Genomic DNA, 14,631 nt, shown 5'->3' with positions numbered 1-14,631 from the left:
CAGCATGACTAAGCCGCTTCTGGTGAAACCAGAGCAGCGCACAGAAACACCATTTACCTTCCCACCAGGGCAGTACCTATTTATCTACTTGCATTTTGATGTGGTTTCAAACTGCTAGGTTGGCAGGAGCTGGGACCAAACAACGGGAGCTCACCCCGTCGCGGGGGTTCAAACCACTGACCTTCCGATCAGCAAGCCCAAGGTTCAGTGGTTTGCACCACAGTGCCACTTGCGTCCCATAACTGATAGCTTATATGTGATTAAATCTGAACAGCTCTTATACTACCAAATTCTGAAGTTTCAAATTTTGGCCAACATGCTATGTACTAGGGGTAGGAATAATTCAGTTTTGCATCTCCTTGGTTTTTTTTAGGATTTTAAGTAGTTTTTTGCCTCATATTTGCAATTAAGGAATACAGACAAAGCTTTCATTCTTTGGGGTAATGTACCACAAAATTTCAAATGCCTAACACTGTTGAGGTAATAGAAAAGGACTGGGCTAACTGGTAGTTAATATACAGCTTACAGAAAAATGTGCCTCACAATTATGTGCTCTTAGTTTTGTTTTGTTTTAATTTGTTTTGGTGTATTATTATGTGAGTCCATTTTTAGAGCTGAAAAGCAGCATATAAATAATTTAAATTTCACAAATTAATAGTGTAAGTAAACGATGTAAATGCAAGGAATGGTGTAAGTAAGTTACAGAATTCCCAGCGCTGCAGCAGGGAATGTTTTATAACTTATAATTTGATGTATTCTTGGAGAAGATTAATAGTATGTCAAAAATAGAAAATGTCATACGTTTTCTGTGTATCACAAGGGGTGTGTGAAAGATGCTCCTATAAAATGAGCAAACTAATTACATGAAAATTGAGATAATGAAGATGTAGGAAGCAGTAGGATGCAGCACTGAATCACCTATGACCTCTCAATTAACCAAAATTACCAGCCAAATGAAGCAGCAGCCAGTGCCATTAAGTATCATTAAACTTAAATAAGATTCCTGCAATGCTGCATTGAGACAAGTTCCTCTAGGTCCAGGCACAATTGTCTAGCAGATCTCTTAATGTAGCAGTAGCAAGGATGCTGCACACAGTTAATTGCTGCCAGCTGCTGCTGCTACAGTCAGCACTGTAACATGGGATAAAACGAAGCCTGGACATACAACATCACAGGTTGTATGTAATTCTATACCATTCTTCCAAATCATGTGACCAACTGTTTTTCCATGTCCACCAGAAAGAGGAAATAAATGGGGTGGGGAAACTTTCCATATTAGATATCCTTTTGTTTACAAGAAGTTTCACAGAAGTTTGAAATTATCCTTGAGATCATCAAGTTTGACAGTGGTCAAACCAATTACATTTTACAACAAAGCATTTGTTTTATGCACTACTTGCAAGTTTCCCTATTTAGCAGAGATATAATCAGAGGCAATCAGCTGTTGACCAACATGAGTTTTTGTATATCCTCCTGTTGCCAGAAGCGTAATGCTTCTTAACAAAATACAGAAAACACATAAGTGGTTTCCTTATCATGCAGATAAGCTCAATACCTGAAACTAATTCTATTTACAGATAAAGGTTTGACTGATTTAAATATTAAATAGTGTGATAATTTTGAATTATAATAAAAGGACCATTTTTATCTATATTATTTCCCAAATATATACCCAGTATCCCTAAGGGCAAACATATCATTAAAGTATTTTCAAAATGTTCCTCTTTTAATTTGAGAGAAGATAATGTGGGGGAGAATCTAAACTGTTAATTTAATTAAAATCTAAACTGCTCATTTGATTTTTATCTTAAAGCCCAAAGGCCAATTACATTTTTAATGAAGTAATCATATACAATTATCTCTGTTGAGTTTTAAAAACTAAATTGTAGAGGACTCCACCGTTCTTGGCTTAATAATCCAAACTGGAATCAGCTTCTAATTTGTAGCAAGTGACAAGTTATTGTCATTTAGAACAACAAAAAATGATACGAAAGTCTCAAATGGCTGCCAGTTTATAATTTTATTCTATGTATGCTAAGATGTAGAAAAACAATTTAGGTATTTTTCAAGAAATAATAGGCATCATCCAAGAAAATGCTATTTAAAGTCTCATTGGAATCAGTGGGACATAACCAGCAGTGGAAAGTGTGGTTGTTGTTGTTGGTGCTGATGCTCACCTGAACTCTGCTTGGTCACATCACTGCAGCTTACTGGGAGGCAGAGATGAGGAGGCTAATGGGCATGTATTGAAGGAGATCTTGTGGAAAGATGGTGGGAGGAAGTGTACCAAAGGGAGTGGAAGAGAAAGAGAGAATGATAATGGAATGTACTAAGAAGATCAGCCACAGTGGGGGAGAGGAAGGCCACATGTTCAGTGGAGATTGTTGCAAGGGGGTTGTCGGTAAATGAGATGGGAGAAAAGAGGCATAGGAATAGGATAAAGTGAAAGGTGGGGTACAAAGGAACCTGCAGAATAGGAGGAGCTGGATGCTTCAGAACTGAGTGTGTGTGAAAAGGTGGCTGAGTATCTGCAATATGGTGAGCGGGGTGGGGAGAGAACCAGGAGGCTACCATGGGGTGGTCTCTGCACAATAGGGGAGATTACAGAAAAGGAAGTGTGGTATGGGCAGGCAGCCCCTGGTTTAAATAGTCTCAGCTGAAATTATTGGAACTCTTGCATATTCACAAGATTATGCATGTATCTGTACAGCCGCAATCCCAGTTTAAGTTGTGTAAAATCATTCCTGCATATGAATCTTCTGTGATTTAAAAAACAATGTGTGCTTTTTACTTGCCCAAAGAGTAGAACTTAACACATTCTTGCCATTTTATTTTTATAAAGATACAGCAGCAGATTGCACAACAGTGAAAGCAAGGGATTTGTTTTATGGGCTGTCTAGTTCTGATTAAAAAAAAAATACATACCAGAAGATGCTTCTAGTCTCTCCAATCTACTAATGAGCCAATCAAGAGAGCCAGAAAACTGGGCACAATTTTTACGATTCCCTCTAATCAAAGCAGCTGAAAAGAATGAAAAGAGTGATTCATTTTTTATTTTACCAACTGTCATATGCATTGTAATCACATTAGTTAATACAGAACATATGCCTTACAGTGTAATCCAACCCGTTTATACTTAGAAGCAAATACTTTCCTATCAATGGGGTTTACTCCTAGGTTAAGTGGGGTTAGGATTGCAGCCTTAAGTCATCTTTACAAAAGGTGAAAAATTCATAGACTTTGTTACCACATAGGCTGCGTTCTCCATGCAACCCATCCTGAATAGCACACACACTTTATATTTTATATTTTACTTTAGTATAGTATAGTATACTTTATATTTTATTCTGTATGGTGAAAAACCAACTCACATTATAAAATTATGTTTCCATGTCACTTTGCTTGGGGCAAACCTTCCTCAGAGCTTATGCTCCATCAGGAAGCTACGTTGAATGCCTTCCTGACTCCTGTGTATTAAATTCAAACAGGAAAATATCCCCCATCAAGACCCACAAGTACTGCTTAGTCAAGTCCAAAGGCCTCTTCCACATCTACTTTTACTGAGACTATCTGTTTTGAAGAACTAATGTGGAAAATGTCCCTTCACAGGGAGTCCTGGACACTCCTCGTGGGAGGCCTTCCTCTCCCTCACTCGTGCCAGCATCAGTTTTTTTTCTGTAAGCAGCCCTTCTGCCAGTTAGTCTTCTCTGACTTGGATTCTGGAGAAAAATTCAGAAATTTCTAATGCTGTCCTCTCCTTGTAAATTAGTGTTGCTAAAATAGCAATCAAGAAAGAATCTTAATAAACTCCCAATTTAGAAGCATCAGAGCTACAGCTAATTTTACCACAGGTCAGGTAAACTCTACAATTAATTGTGGAACACAGATATTCCCTGAAGACCTATTGTGCCAGGAGAGGAAAATAAGTTCCATGAGCTACTCTTGAAAATAATATTGTAGAAGAAATGTATTACTAATAATGGAACTGGGAAACATAATTCATTATACTCACAAGTCTCACCCTCCCACACAGAAATGAACTACATTAGCACTATATTTAATTTGTGGAGTAACTGAGATTAAATTGTCTTATGAAGTAATATATTTGTAACTTTTTTTCAACAGCAATATATTTATGGAACTATCAAATATCACCAAAAAAAAATTTCCTTTGGGTGGAAAATGAAATCAGTTTGTTACATATTATTTTTTAACTACATTGATGGCTAGCCACAACATGGATAGAAATAATTTTCTTCTGCGTAAGGATTTCCTTTCAGTCTGCATTCTGATAATGCATCTGGTATATATTAAAGGCTATTAACAATGGAAACATCAGCTATCTGCTATCAACCATACATCTTAGCTATGGGTTATGGAAAACAGGACTGAATGAATGATATTCCTAAATATTGGCCCAAACCAAAAGAATGAATGAAAGCACTTGCAGGTCAGTATTTAAGCTTTATTCAGCATGAGATGCTTCAATTAAGCAAGTTAGAGATTTATCCCCAGCAAAGATTTTCTCTTATAAAAAAATCCTATATAAATTATTTAACGTATAGAATGGGCTTCACCTAGCAAACTCAGTCAGTTGAAGCCCTAAGCAAGGGTTTCTGCTTGTGCAACAAGGATCACCTCACAGACACACTCCCTAAAATGGTTTGAGTGGACAGTAGAACCCAGAACAACACATGGGGAAGGGGAATAATTCTATTTGGTAAACTGGAATGCTTGCACAGATGAAATGTCTGTAATAGCACAATGTTGAAGCCCTATGGGGTTTCATTAGCATTTTGTGTGTGTGTTTGGATAACAAAAATCGCCATTTCTGAAATGCATATCTTACCTAGTAATTCATACAATGAGTTTAGGATAGATTTCCAAGTCTCTCCCGCCTCTTTCCCAGCTACATCAGCAAAATGAGCTGCACTGCTGTATACATGTAAGCGATCAATGCATTCAAGCACCAAGTTGATCATACCCTACAAGAGAAATAGCGCTTATCTCAAATAATAATAAGTTGTTGTAACAGGGGGAAAATAACTTGCAATGAGCTTTGTAGGTACAAACAATAAAACAAAGGAGAAGGGAAAAGAAAACAATATAGGCATATATACGTGTACCCCAAAGCAGGCAAAATGCTGACATCACCCCAAAATAAATAAAAACACAAACCAAAAAAGCATGCTATATCCCTAAAAACAAACAACTCCACAAAATACTAAAAAAAGCCACAAAACCTTAATTTTTTTTAAAAAATGGGAGGGCCTTGGTTGGCGCTAAGGGGGTTTCTAAGGCCACTGTGGTGTCCACATGTGCCCTGTTTGAGAAACCCAACCTTATTTCTTCTCTGGAGAGTTCTTATTCTTGCATTTGTTCAAACTTGATACAGCTCTCACTCCCTGCATCATTGCAATTTTGGGAATAATGCATTTGCAAGCATTAGCCATTTTTTTTCTGGGGGGAAAGCTTTCAGTCACGGAAGTCTGGTTTGGGTGAGTAACCTGTGGCCTGCCAGATATCAAGTCTTATGAGCCCCAGCCTGCATCACCAATGGTCCTAGATAATGGGACTTCTAGTCCAGCAACCTATGTGGCAGAGCCACAGGTCTGCCACCTCTGCATTAAAGCACTAAAGCATACTTTAACACTGTGAATGAGCCTCACAGTTGCAAACTACCCACTAGTCTCTCCTGGAATGGTTTCAAGGAGTATGCTTCTAGTTCTTACCAACTGAGATTTATTCTTACATTTGAAAAGGACACACTGAGATTAGTTTAATAAATGCTGAGAAATGCTAATGATTAAGCAGTATGTCAATGCTAAAATAAAATATAGCTCACTGCAACAAGCCAAGGTAGTTTATGATATTGACTTCTTTCAACAAATCATACTTTAATTAACTTGAGTTTTCAGTTAACAAGCCAAGATAGAACTAGTTTATGATATTGACTTCTTTCAGCAAATCATAGCTTAATTATCTAGAGTTATCAGTTGAAGCATAATGAGTGTGTGAGCCTGAAGCTCACTGTTGCTGAATGCTAAACTATGGTTTAGGACTACATCCTAAATGATTTAGTGTTATGACTGTTCTTTGAGACTAGCAAGCAGTTCTTCTGTCACCCAACAAGGATGCTTCCATACGGTTGCAAAATTAGATGACCAGATAAATTCCTACACATCTTCCCCTAAAGTTGTTTGCCTTCAAAAACACACATAATACAAGAGGATACAAAACCACAAACTTTTCAAAACATTTTCTCTTTCTAGCATGTTTTGTTTCCAACCAAACAAAAACCTGACTCAAAGAACCTTATGCAAATCATTATGTCAAGCTGAAAGAATTATTAACCTGTCCCAAAAGTAATGCACCAAAGGCAAACCAAGACTGCTACCTCTTCCTGGAAGAGATTCTGCCGATTCTTCAGTGCTCTTAAGCGGTTCTGCTTGTCTTCGTGCTCTAGATGTTCATCAGGTGGATGGAAGTATCCAATCAAGTCCTGGAGGCTAAGGCTGACTGACTCAATGGGTAAGTCAACTGTGGAAGACTTTGCTTTCTTGCTGAGATCATCAAGGCCCCTAAAACGAATTGTACAGCTCTTCTAAGTATGACATGTTCCCAGTCTGAGGAGCCTTGCAAACGTCCTATTTATTGTGCATTCATGATTTTTGTGTGTGCTCTTGATGCTATTTGGGCAGTCAAACGCAATATCACTTTCAATTCTGTTTGTGCCTACAAAGGTTTCAGAGTAGTCACATTGCTTCACTTACAATCAGTGCATATCCCATAACTTCCTGCTGAAACCCCATAACTTTTTATACTACAGTTGTTATGTTTTATTTTTGTCATGTGTTTCTTGTGCTGCCCATTAGGGTAAAGTATGGTAATTACAATTTAAATCAGGGGTGGCCAACCTGTGGCCCTACAAATGCTCTTGGACTCCAACTCCCATCAGTCCCAGTCAGCATGCCCAACAGTGCCAGGTGATGGGAGTTGTACTCAGTCATATCTGGAGGACCAAAGGTTAGTCACCACTAATTTAAACAGGCCAGGTTTACACATAAAGTTAAGCCATGGCTAACATTAACCAAGGTTTATGAGCATGGTTGGTGGGTGGTTTATAAACTATGTTTATGTTGCAAGGGCTGGTTTGGATGATCAAATAAACAATAGCTTAGTATTTCATAAACCAGGCCATAGTGTCATTGGTATACATTGTGCTTTATGCGCTACAAGTGGACAAGTCGTTGTTCCCAGGGGGATACAGTCTAAAATTTGATATAGGAGGTGACAACAGATGAATGGGGGGGGGGAGTGGAGACAGTGAGAGAATGTTTGCTTGTTTAACTTACAGGTACTAAGGCCTAGCTAAGGCTAAGGTATTCGTTTTCAACCAGAACAAATCATATACCTTATGAACCTGTTGAAAAGGAAGACGGTACTACGAATTACTCGTGCAGTACGTGACTCTTCATGCTGAGATCTGGACAATGTTAGGCCATCATCCATATGGCCTTCGTGGTGCATGATAGCCTGCCGAAAACAAAATCAAAGAACAAGGATCACAAAAGGAGAAAACTATCATTTTGTACAGAACTCTTCCCAAATGCTCAAAGTGCTTTACATGCTGAGTTCTAGGGAGTTCTGTCTAAAAAATAGCCCTTGTATAGGTTATATGGAACTACATTGTGGTGGGGGCATGGGACTAGAGTTTCACTAGCCGCCTTGTAATCTTTGTAACATGAAATTCTGTCCCAAAGGATTCGGTGCCTACTGTTATTTTGATAGGGAAACACATCTAGTACTTGGGAAAAGTTGAAATGTAAAATGCCACACCGACAGTGCCTTTTCATAATATTAAACATAAATATATGATATCTTTGTGTAAAACATCTTACCTTGCGTTGCACAGACCCCATTCTTACAGACTTCGCATCCACTGACTGGTACGTGAGCCACAATCCAGTGTCAACATGCTGTATGAAGCAGACTGAGTCTCCGTACTTTATCTCAGGTGCTCCCATTCCTTCCACGTCTTTTCTTATACCCACATCCAATTTTTCCTTTTTTAAAGAAGATGCAATACATTAGCCCATACATTTAAATTTTGAAAGGTGAAATATCTTTTCCTAAATACAAAATAGTGAGCATTAAAACCAATAGCATTTGTACGTACAAGCTAAAGGTTGACCAACTTCAATTGGATTTAAGTGTGTTTTTTATCCTCCATAATACAACCACATTTCTCCAAACACCCAGAAATTCAAATTCTTTTATATACGTACAATATTACTATACAAGAAACATTTTACTTACATGTTTATTTTTAATTCTTCTGTGCATGGAGTCTATATCATTTCACTATATACGTTTTCAAGTATAGTAATTCTAACACAGTAACTATGCACAAATTTGAAAGGCATAATCCTGTCATCCACATCACCTGCACACAGTTGATTCCCATAGGCTCCCCTTCTCCCTATATGGGATATACGCATGTGTATATAAGGGTGATGAAACAAGATTCAACTGAGCCTAAGGGAATCCTCCAAACTGGACTGATTCATACACATAAAATTATAGTAAATCAGTTTGGCTCTAGTAGCATTTTTTTCAGCTTCACTCAGTTCTAATAAACTTAATGACATTGCGCTGAAGCTGTGATTCTTTCAGATCCTTCAAATAAAAAGCCAGTACACAATGCACTTCAAAGCTATTATATGAACATTAAAGATTAAAATAAAAGTTTTAAAGAGAAGATGTCAGTTTGAAGAGACAGAATGCAGCTTTTTATTAAGACTGACATGCTTCCATCTACTGAACAATGGGGCAGGAGTGTGAAAACTCTAAAATGGCTGTGCAAAAAAGATTAGCCAACAGTGCAGTCCTCACCAAGCCGAACTGGATTCACTCCCAACTGAGTATTAGTTGGCAGCCCTAGATTAATACATGTTTTCCCAACACTCTTATGAAATTATGTTTCATCAATACAAATACACATCTGACTTTAAAAGCATCACAATTTAACATATAGAGAGTAATTTATGACAAACAGACTAACAGTGAAAAAGTGTATGAATGCACATTGTACTTTAAATGGAATTTGTATCAAATGCATAATATATCAGGCACGTAGGTATTAAGATCCAAAGAGTAGTGTTCCAGATGTTGTAAAACCCAACATAACAAAATGAAATCAAAAGACAATTGCAGGAGCCGGATATAAGATCTGCTTTCACAACTTGCACCTTTGTGTACTTTTATGGTTCACTGCTATTTAATTTCACAGAGAGAATGCTACAAGCATGCACAGCCCAACTGCTAAGAAATTATAGTTCAACTGGAAATGTTAATGTTTCCATCAAGTTTACACTATCTGTCACTGCACTTGAGTTTTCTACCTTGGAAGACCGAAAACAAAAGGCTGTAGATTTCACATCAGCTTTCTCTTTGTCTGTTAGAAGAAGGCTCTTGTCATCCATCAGGCTCAAATACTTCCCTGTTGTTATATGCCTTAATCGGAACGGCTGGCCCCATCTAATGTGACTTCCACTCCACCTAAAAAAGGTTCAAATTTGCATTCTTAGATCATGTAACATTCCATAGTTAAATGTCAAACGAAATATGAAAGATGATTTAAAAAGTAATTTGAACTCAATTTTATAAAAACAACAATATTTTCAATTATTGAGTTAACATTTTGGTTTTACTTTCAGAATGAATGGCACATTGGCATAGCAGTGATTTCTTAGGCAAGATAACTTTAATGCACACAAGAAGCTAGCTGCCAGCAAAGGCTACATGCTCATCTCAACAGAGGTAGCAGATCAAGAGGTGAATTATTTGGGACAATAGATTTGTCTATCAGTACAGATTTTGGGCACATATTCGCAAGTGCTCCATGAACATATGAATTATTTCAACAGGTGGAAGACAACACTTCATGTAAAGGCTGCATCCTTCTTTTCCTTAAAGGCCTACTATAGCAAGACAATTATGTGGCTTATGAAGACAACAGGAGAGATGGAGAGCTCAGTATTGGAGGTCTCACTAGCAGCAGCTGGAAAAACAAATGTGCTGTCATAACCATGTCACCTAACACCTAAAAGCTTCATCACAGCGAAGCCAGTCAGGTGATTTGATACTGCTACTTGCACATTCAGAGAATCTTCTAAATTCTTCCAAGAACAGAAATCCACACACCCACACACAGCATCGTTTCATTACAACCTGGGAAACACAACTGGAATTCACAGGTGCATACTTTCGCTTGTACTTTATACATCCATCTCAGACTGAAAAAGGCAAATAGCAAGGTTTCTCCTTAGTTCAGCACATTTCTTTTGTGCTACCAATAGGGGGCTGCAGAACACCGAGTTCCGTTTTAGTCAATGAGGCTCCTAGTCACAATAAATACACAATCCTCACATAAGACATCAATTTGGCCTACAACATGCACCAATAGTAAAAGGGGTGTGAGTATGTGTGAAGAAGATGTGTGAAGAAGACACGCCAATGCTGATTTCAAAAGCAGCATGAGAACTGAGCAGATGGATACTGTTGACAGTTGTAAGGCATTTCTTATATGTTTCTCGCATTTTCTATAAAGGGAAATGACTCAATATCACAGTTAAATTGAAATTTAGGTAAGTATTCCTCTGTCAAGTATCAAGGATATGTGTTAGCCTGGACTGTAGGCTGTCATTTGTTAGGCCACCTACCTAACAGCTCCCATGCAATCCTAGGTAAGAAGGTAATGCACTTATAAAAAAATGCAAAAGGGAAATGTAAAGGAACCTATTTCTCATTTACTACACCAGAATTCTCAAGGTCAAACAGCCAAAAGAAGAAAAATGTTGTTCCATTAGCCTGGCTCTACTACCATCAGAAGACATGAACATAAACAGCTGCAGCTTTATAGTACAACTTTTTCCCACAGCTGCTGGCATTTACTGATGAATATTACCAATTTTCATGGAACTTGTCCCAAATCAGCGTTTTGAAAAGCCTGAAACTGACACCTATCTGACAAGTGTAATAGCATCACAAACCCATATTGGAAATCAATTCCATGTGAAACAGGGCAAAATTGTAGATTATGATCTTGGGTAAATAAGTACATTTCCAAATTGCCATCAGTCTTTCAGCATAAACACAAAAAATTTCTCAAGAGAAAGCTTGCATTTTAAAGAGCGGGGACATTTGTTGCCATAATGGAATTGCATTGTACCAAAGGTTCTTTACTTACGCAACCCTCAAAGTCTCCAATCGCCAAAGAGAACGAGCATGAATTGATACAGCTCCACCCTCATAATGGACTGTTCTGCAACACAAGAGGAATTTTCTGAGTTTCCCAGACATTCAGGCTGAAAATAGTTGATAGTGTTTTAGAGAGAGCTGATTTAGTTTCTTCAGAAAGAAACTGCTGATCCTAGTGTGCCCACATCCATCCTGCTTTCACCAGAGGCAATAGAATGATAAACACCAAGCAAAGCAATACCACTCAGACTTTCAGCTCTCTTAAAATCCGCTGTCCATTTTCAGTCTCTTGTGGCTTCTTTCCAGTTGATATCCTACTGAAAGATTTGCATTCCAATATATATTATATATTTTGTTGAGCTAGTAAGCTACCTTTACTAGTTAGGTAGGGCTGGCATGATCACATCAAACTGGTGTCCAGTTTATTTCTCTGAAATCTGTTCAATCAAATGAATGTTTCAATCATTTCCTTTCTTCATTGATATTCTCTTTTATAATGAAAAAGTGCACAAATATGGCTATTGTACAACATATTACTATATATTAGACAGGTTTTGTTCATATTCTAGCACTCTTTCCTTCCAGGAAAATAAGACACTAAAGTAGTTTCCCTTGCAAGTTCCCCTACAACCCAGGGAAGGGGAAGCTGTGTAGGAAACAGTGTACAATTGAGAAGTAAGTGAAGTAAGAGCATCCCAAGGCAAACCTGCCAGGTGGAATAAATATGAGGGAAAGGGAGAAAGCTCATGAGTGAGGAAGCTGCTATGGGGGCACAATCAAACATGTTGAGCCCATGAATATCTCTGCAGGGTGTACTATAGGGAAACTTTAACAAGGCCATTTTTTGCAGGAACCAGTGTCAGCTAAACCTATGTTGCCATGGTTGTGCAGGAGGTTTCAATTAATGTTTATTTTCTTGTTTGGACAGTAATTGAAAAGCCTTCAGACGAAAGGTCAGCTCCAATAAACATATTCCTGTTTCTATAATCTCCAATGAAAACAAAAAGCAACCTCTTCTTCTTGCCTGAACTGTTAACTGTCTTGTTACAAAAACCAACTAAGGGGGTGACTGAGCTTTTGGGGGACTGTTTACACAATGAGCCATGGTCAACCCTCCAAGGGATCATAAGTAAATGTGGAAATGGCTGGAGTGTAAAAGCTGGAGTGGCAAATGAAATTCAAGGACAAATTTGTGGGTAATGAGGGGTCACAAGAACCTTTAGGCATCACGACAGGTGCTAATGAGAGTAGTCAGATTTTTTAAAATTATTTTAAAGGATAAACAGGAGAGTTGACAGCTGAAAAAAACAAACCAAAAACCTTTAGGCATCATGGCACCACCGCAGGAGACCTATAGGAACCATCAATATTTTTTTTTCTTCAAGTGACAAATGAGGGGTATTAGTAGACCACAAAAAAACCTCTTGGGCTAACCACCTCTGAACTAGGGTATGGAAACTGGTAATTTGCTGAGAATTCACTACAATCCTATAGACAACTCAACATTTCCCTTGATCTTAAAGCTTCCTATTCCTTGCTTTTCTGCTGAACATACGAAGTTACACTACTGGGACAGGTATGCAGGAGCCCAGCAGACCCAATCAAATTTCCACCAATTTATTCTGTTGTGGTTAAAAAAAAATCATATTTGTGTGATGTAAATTAGGAAATTGCAAAGGCCTGCCCATGGCTAAGCCTAAACAAGGAGCCCAGATCACTGAATCTATTCCATTTAATTAAAACAACAAATTAGTTACATGGAATAAAAATTGAATTATTACTTTATATTCCCCTAGCACTAATTAATAACCATGAGGGAAAAGCTTGTCAGAGAACTGCATAGGCTCCAATGCAGATAATTAAAAAAGATACATAAGTTCTTATTTATCAGTACAGAAGAAAAAGGCCTGAATAAAATGCATCTAAGACAAGACACAGTTTCTCTCACGTGTATATGTCTGTCCTACTGAATTCATTGAACTGGTGAGGATACAACTGGGTTCACTATTGCAGTCTTAAATGAAATAGCTACTGCTGTCACAAATGCTATCAACCTACTGTGCCATATGTTTCTATTTCTCAGCTTACTATTCCCATTTAGGAACTTTGCAGAGTAACAACATAGTGCCAGAGGTATGCTTGAATTGTAAATCAAGCTATTTAAAGTTTCTCATCTGATAGAATATCAGATCCTGTCCCATTACTTCACAATTACTGGTTTCACTATATACTATAGTGCCCCACAAATAGAAACCCAGGCTGCATCTAGACACATCAAAAAAGCAATTCAGTTAAACGTGTTGTAAACTTCATATAAGGAAAACTAGTTGGCATATGTTATAACGCATATAAAGAGCTTTATCTTTACAAATGTAGCTGAGTCCCCAAATTGAACTGAGAAGCTGCTTAGCCCTTTCAAAATCAGAAAGGCAGGGTGCATGCAGACCAACAGTTTTTCATGCACTCTGTTGTTCAGAAGATGGGCTAAAGCTCACACACATTTTGGTTTATGCCACTGTACAACCTTCCTCAATTTTTCCCTATAAAAAATATCATGCCTTTCATTAAAGAATCCATGGTTTTAAGCAGCTAGTCTGGATAGAACCATTGTGCTGTTTCTCCCCTAGCCAATGACTTCCCCTGTCCACCCAGGTTATTTCAAAGCCTGTAACATTGAAATTATGTACCAAACCATCTATACACTTTCTTAATTTATCACTGTAGGATCCCATTTGCTTTTCTTCTCAGCAAGGTGTATTTAGATCTAAGCAGGCACAAGTGCAAAATTCCATAGTCTGCATTTCTTAAAGAAACAGAAACCTGTAACTGTCAAAAAAACGAAAACACATATGCATAGCAATACATAACAATTAGGCATCGGAAATGAGGGGCAAAATGAATTCTGATCGAAGCGAATGTACCTTAGAAATATTCTCAAGAAAGCCATCTTTGTCTGACAATACAGACAAATATGCTGCCTAAACGCATTACGACTGTTATGAAATCAAGTGTATTTCAATTAATTTTGACATAGGTGACCTGTATCTAATAAATGAGGGCTTTTTCTGCCAAAGAAAGGCAGAAAAAGGCCTCTCTGTCATTAACCAAATGCAGTATGCTGGAAGAAAAATTGATTCATTTTAGTATGATAAACCTTTGGACTCCAGGTTGACGAAATATTGTTGTGGTATCTTGTGCTTTTCTGAACCCTATAAACCTGCCTTTATTGTTTGCCTATCCCTCATAGCAGCATGTTTTAAAAATGGGGTGGATTTATTGTCAATTTAGGTTTGATTTAATCTCATGGTTTGGATCTGTCCTTTAATTTTTTTAAAAAAAAATAGCTAAGCAATCCTTCTAGGGACGCGG

At 37.8% G+C, this 14,631-nt stretch overlaps 1 protein-coding gene across 18 annotated transcripts in view; it reads right to left on the bottom strand.

The window, feature by feature from the left end:
* RYR2 (ryanodine receptor 2) overlaps nt 1-14,631 on the bottom strand; it is a 246,048-nt gene that overhangs the window by 148,768 nt on the left and 82,649 nt on the right. For all 18 annotated transcript variants that reach the window (XM_081187964.1, XM_081187977.1, XM_081187974.1 and 15 more), the window contains 7 exons: nt 11,252-11,326; nt 9,405-9,561; nt 7,902-8,066; nt 7,415-7,536; nt 6,398-6,581; nt 4,850-4,985; nt 2,926-3,021 (listed from right to left, as the gene is read on the bottom strand). In XM_081187964.1, coding sequence (XP_081044090.1) covers nt 2,926-3,021; nt 4,850-4,985; nt 6,398-6,581; nt 7,415-7,536; nt 7,902-8,066; nt 9,405-9,561; nt 11,252-11,326 — 935 coding nt within the window. The remainder of the gene's footprint in view (nt 1-2,925; nt 3,022-4,849; nt 4,986-6,397; nt 6,582-7,414; nt 7,537-7,901; nt 8,067-9,404; nt 9,562-11,251; nt 11,327-14,631) is intronic.

The sequence above is a fragment of the Podarcis bocagei genome, assembly GCF_964188305.1.
Source record: "Podarcis bocagei genome assembly, chromosome: 3".
NCBI lineage: Eukaryota > Metazoa > Chordata > Lepidosauria > Squamata > Lacertidae > Podarcis > Podarcis bocagei.
Note: the sequence above shows the minus strand (reverse complement) of the source record. Positions and strands in the feature narration are given on the sequence as shown.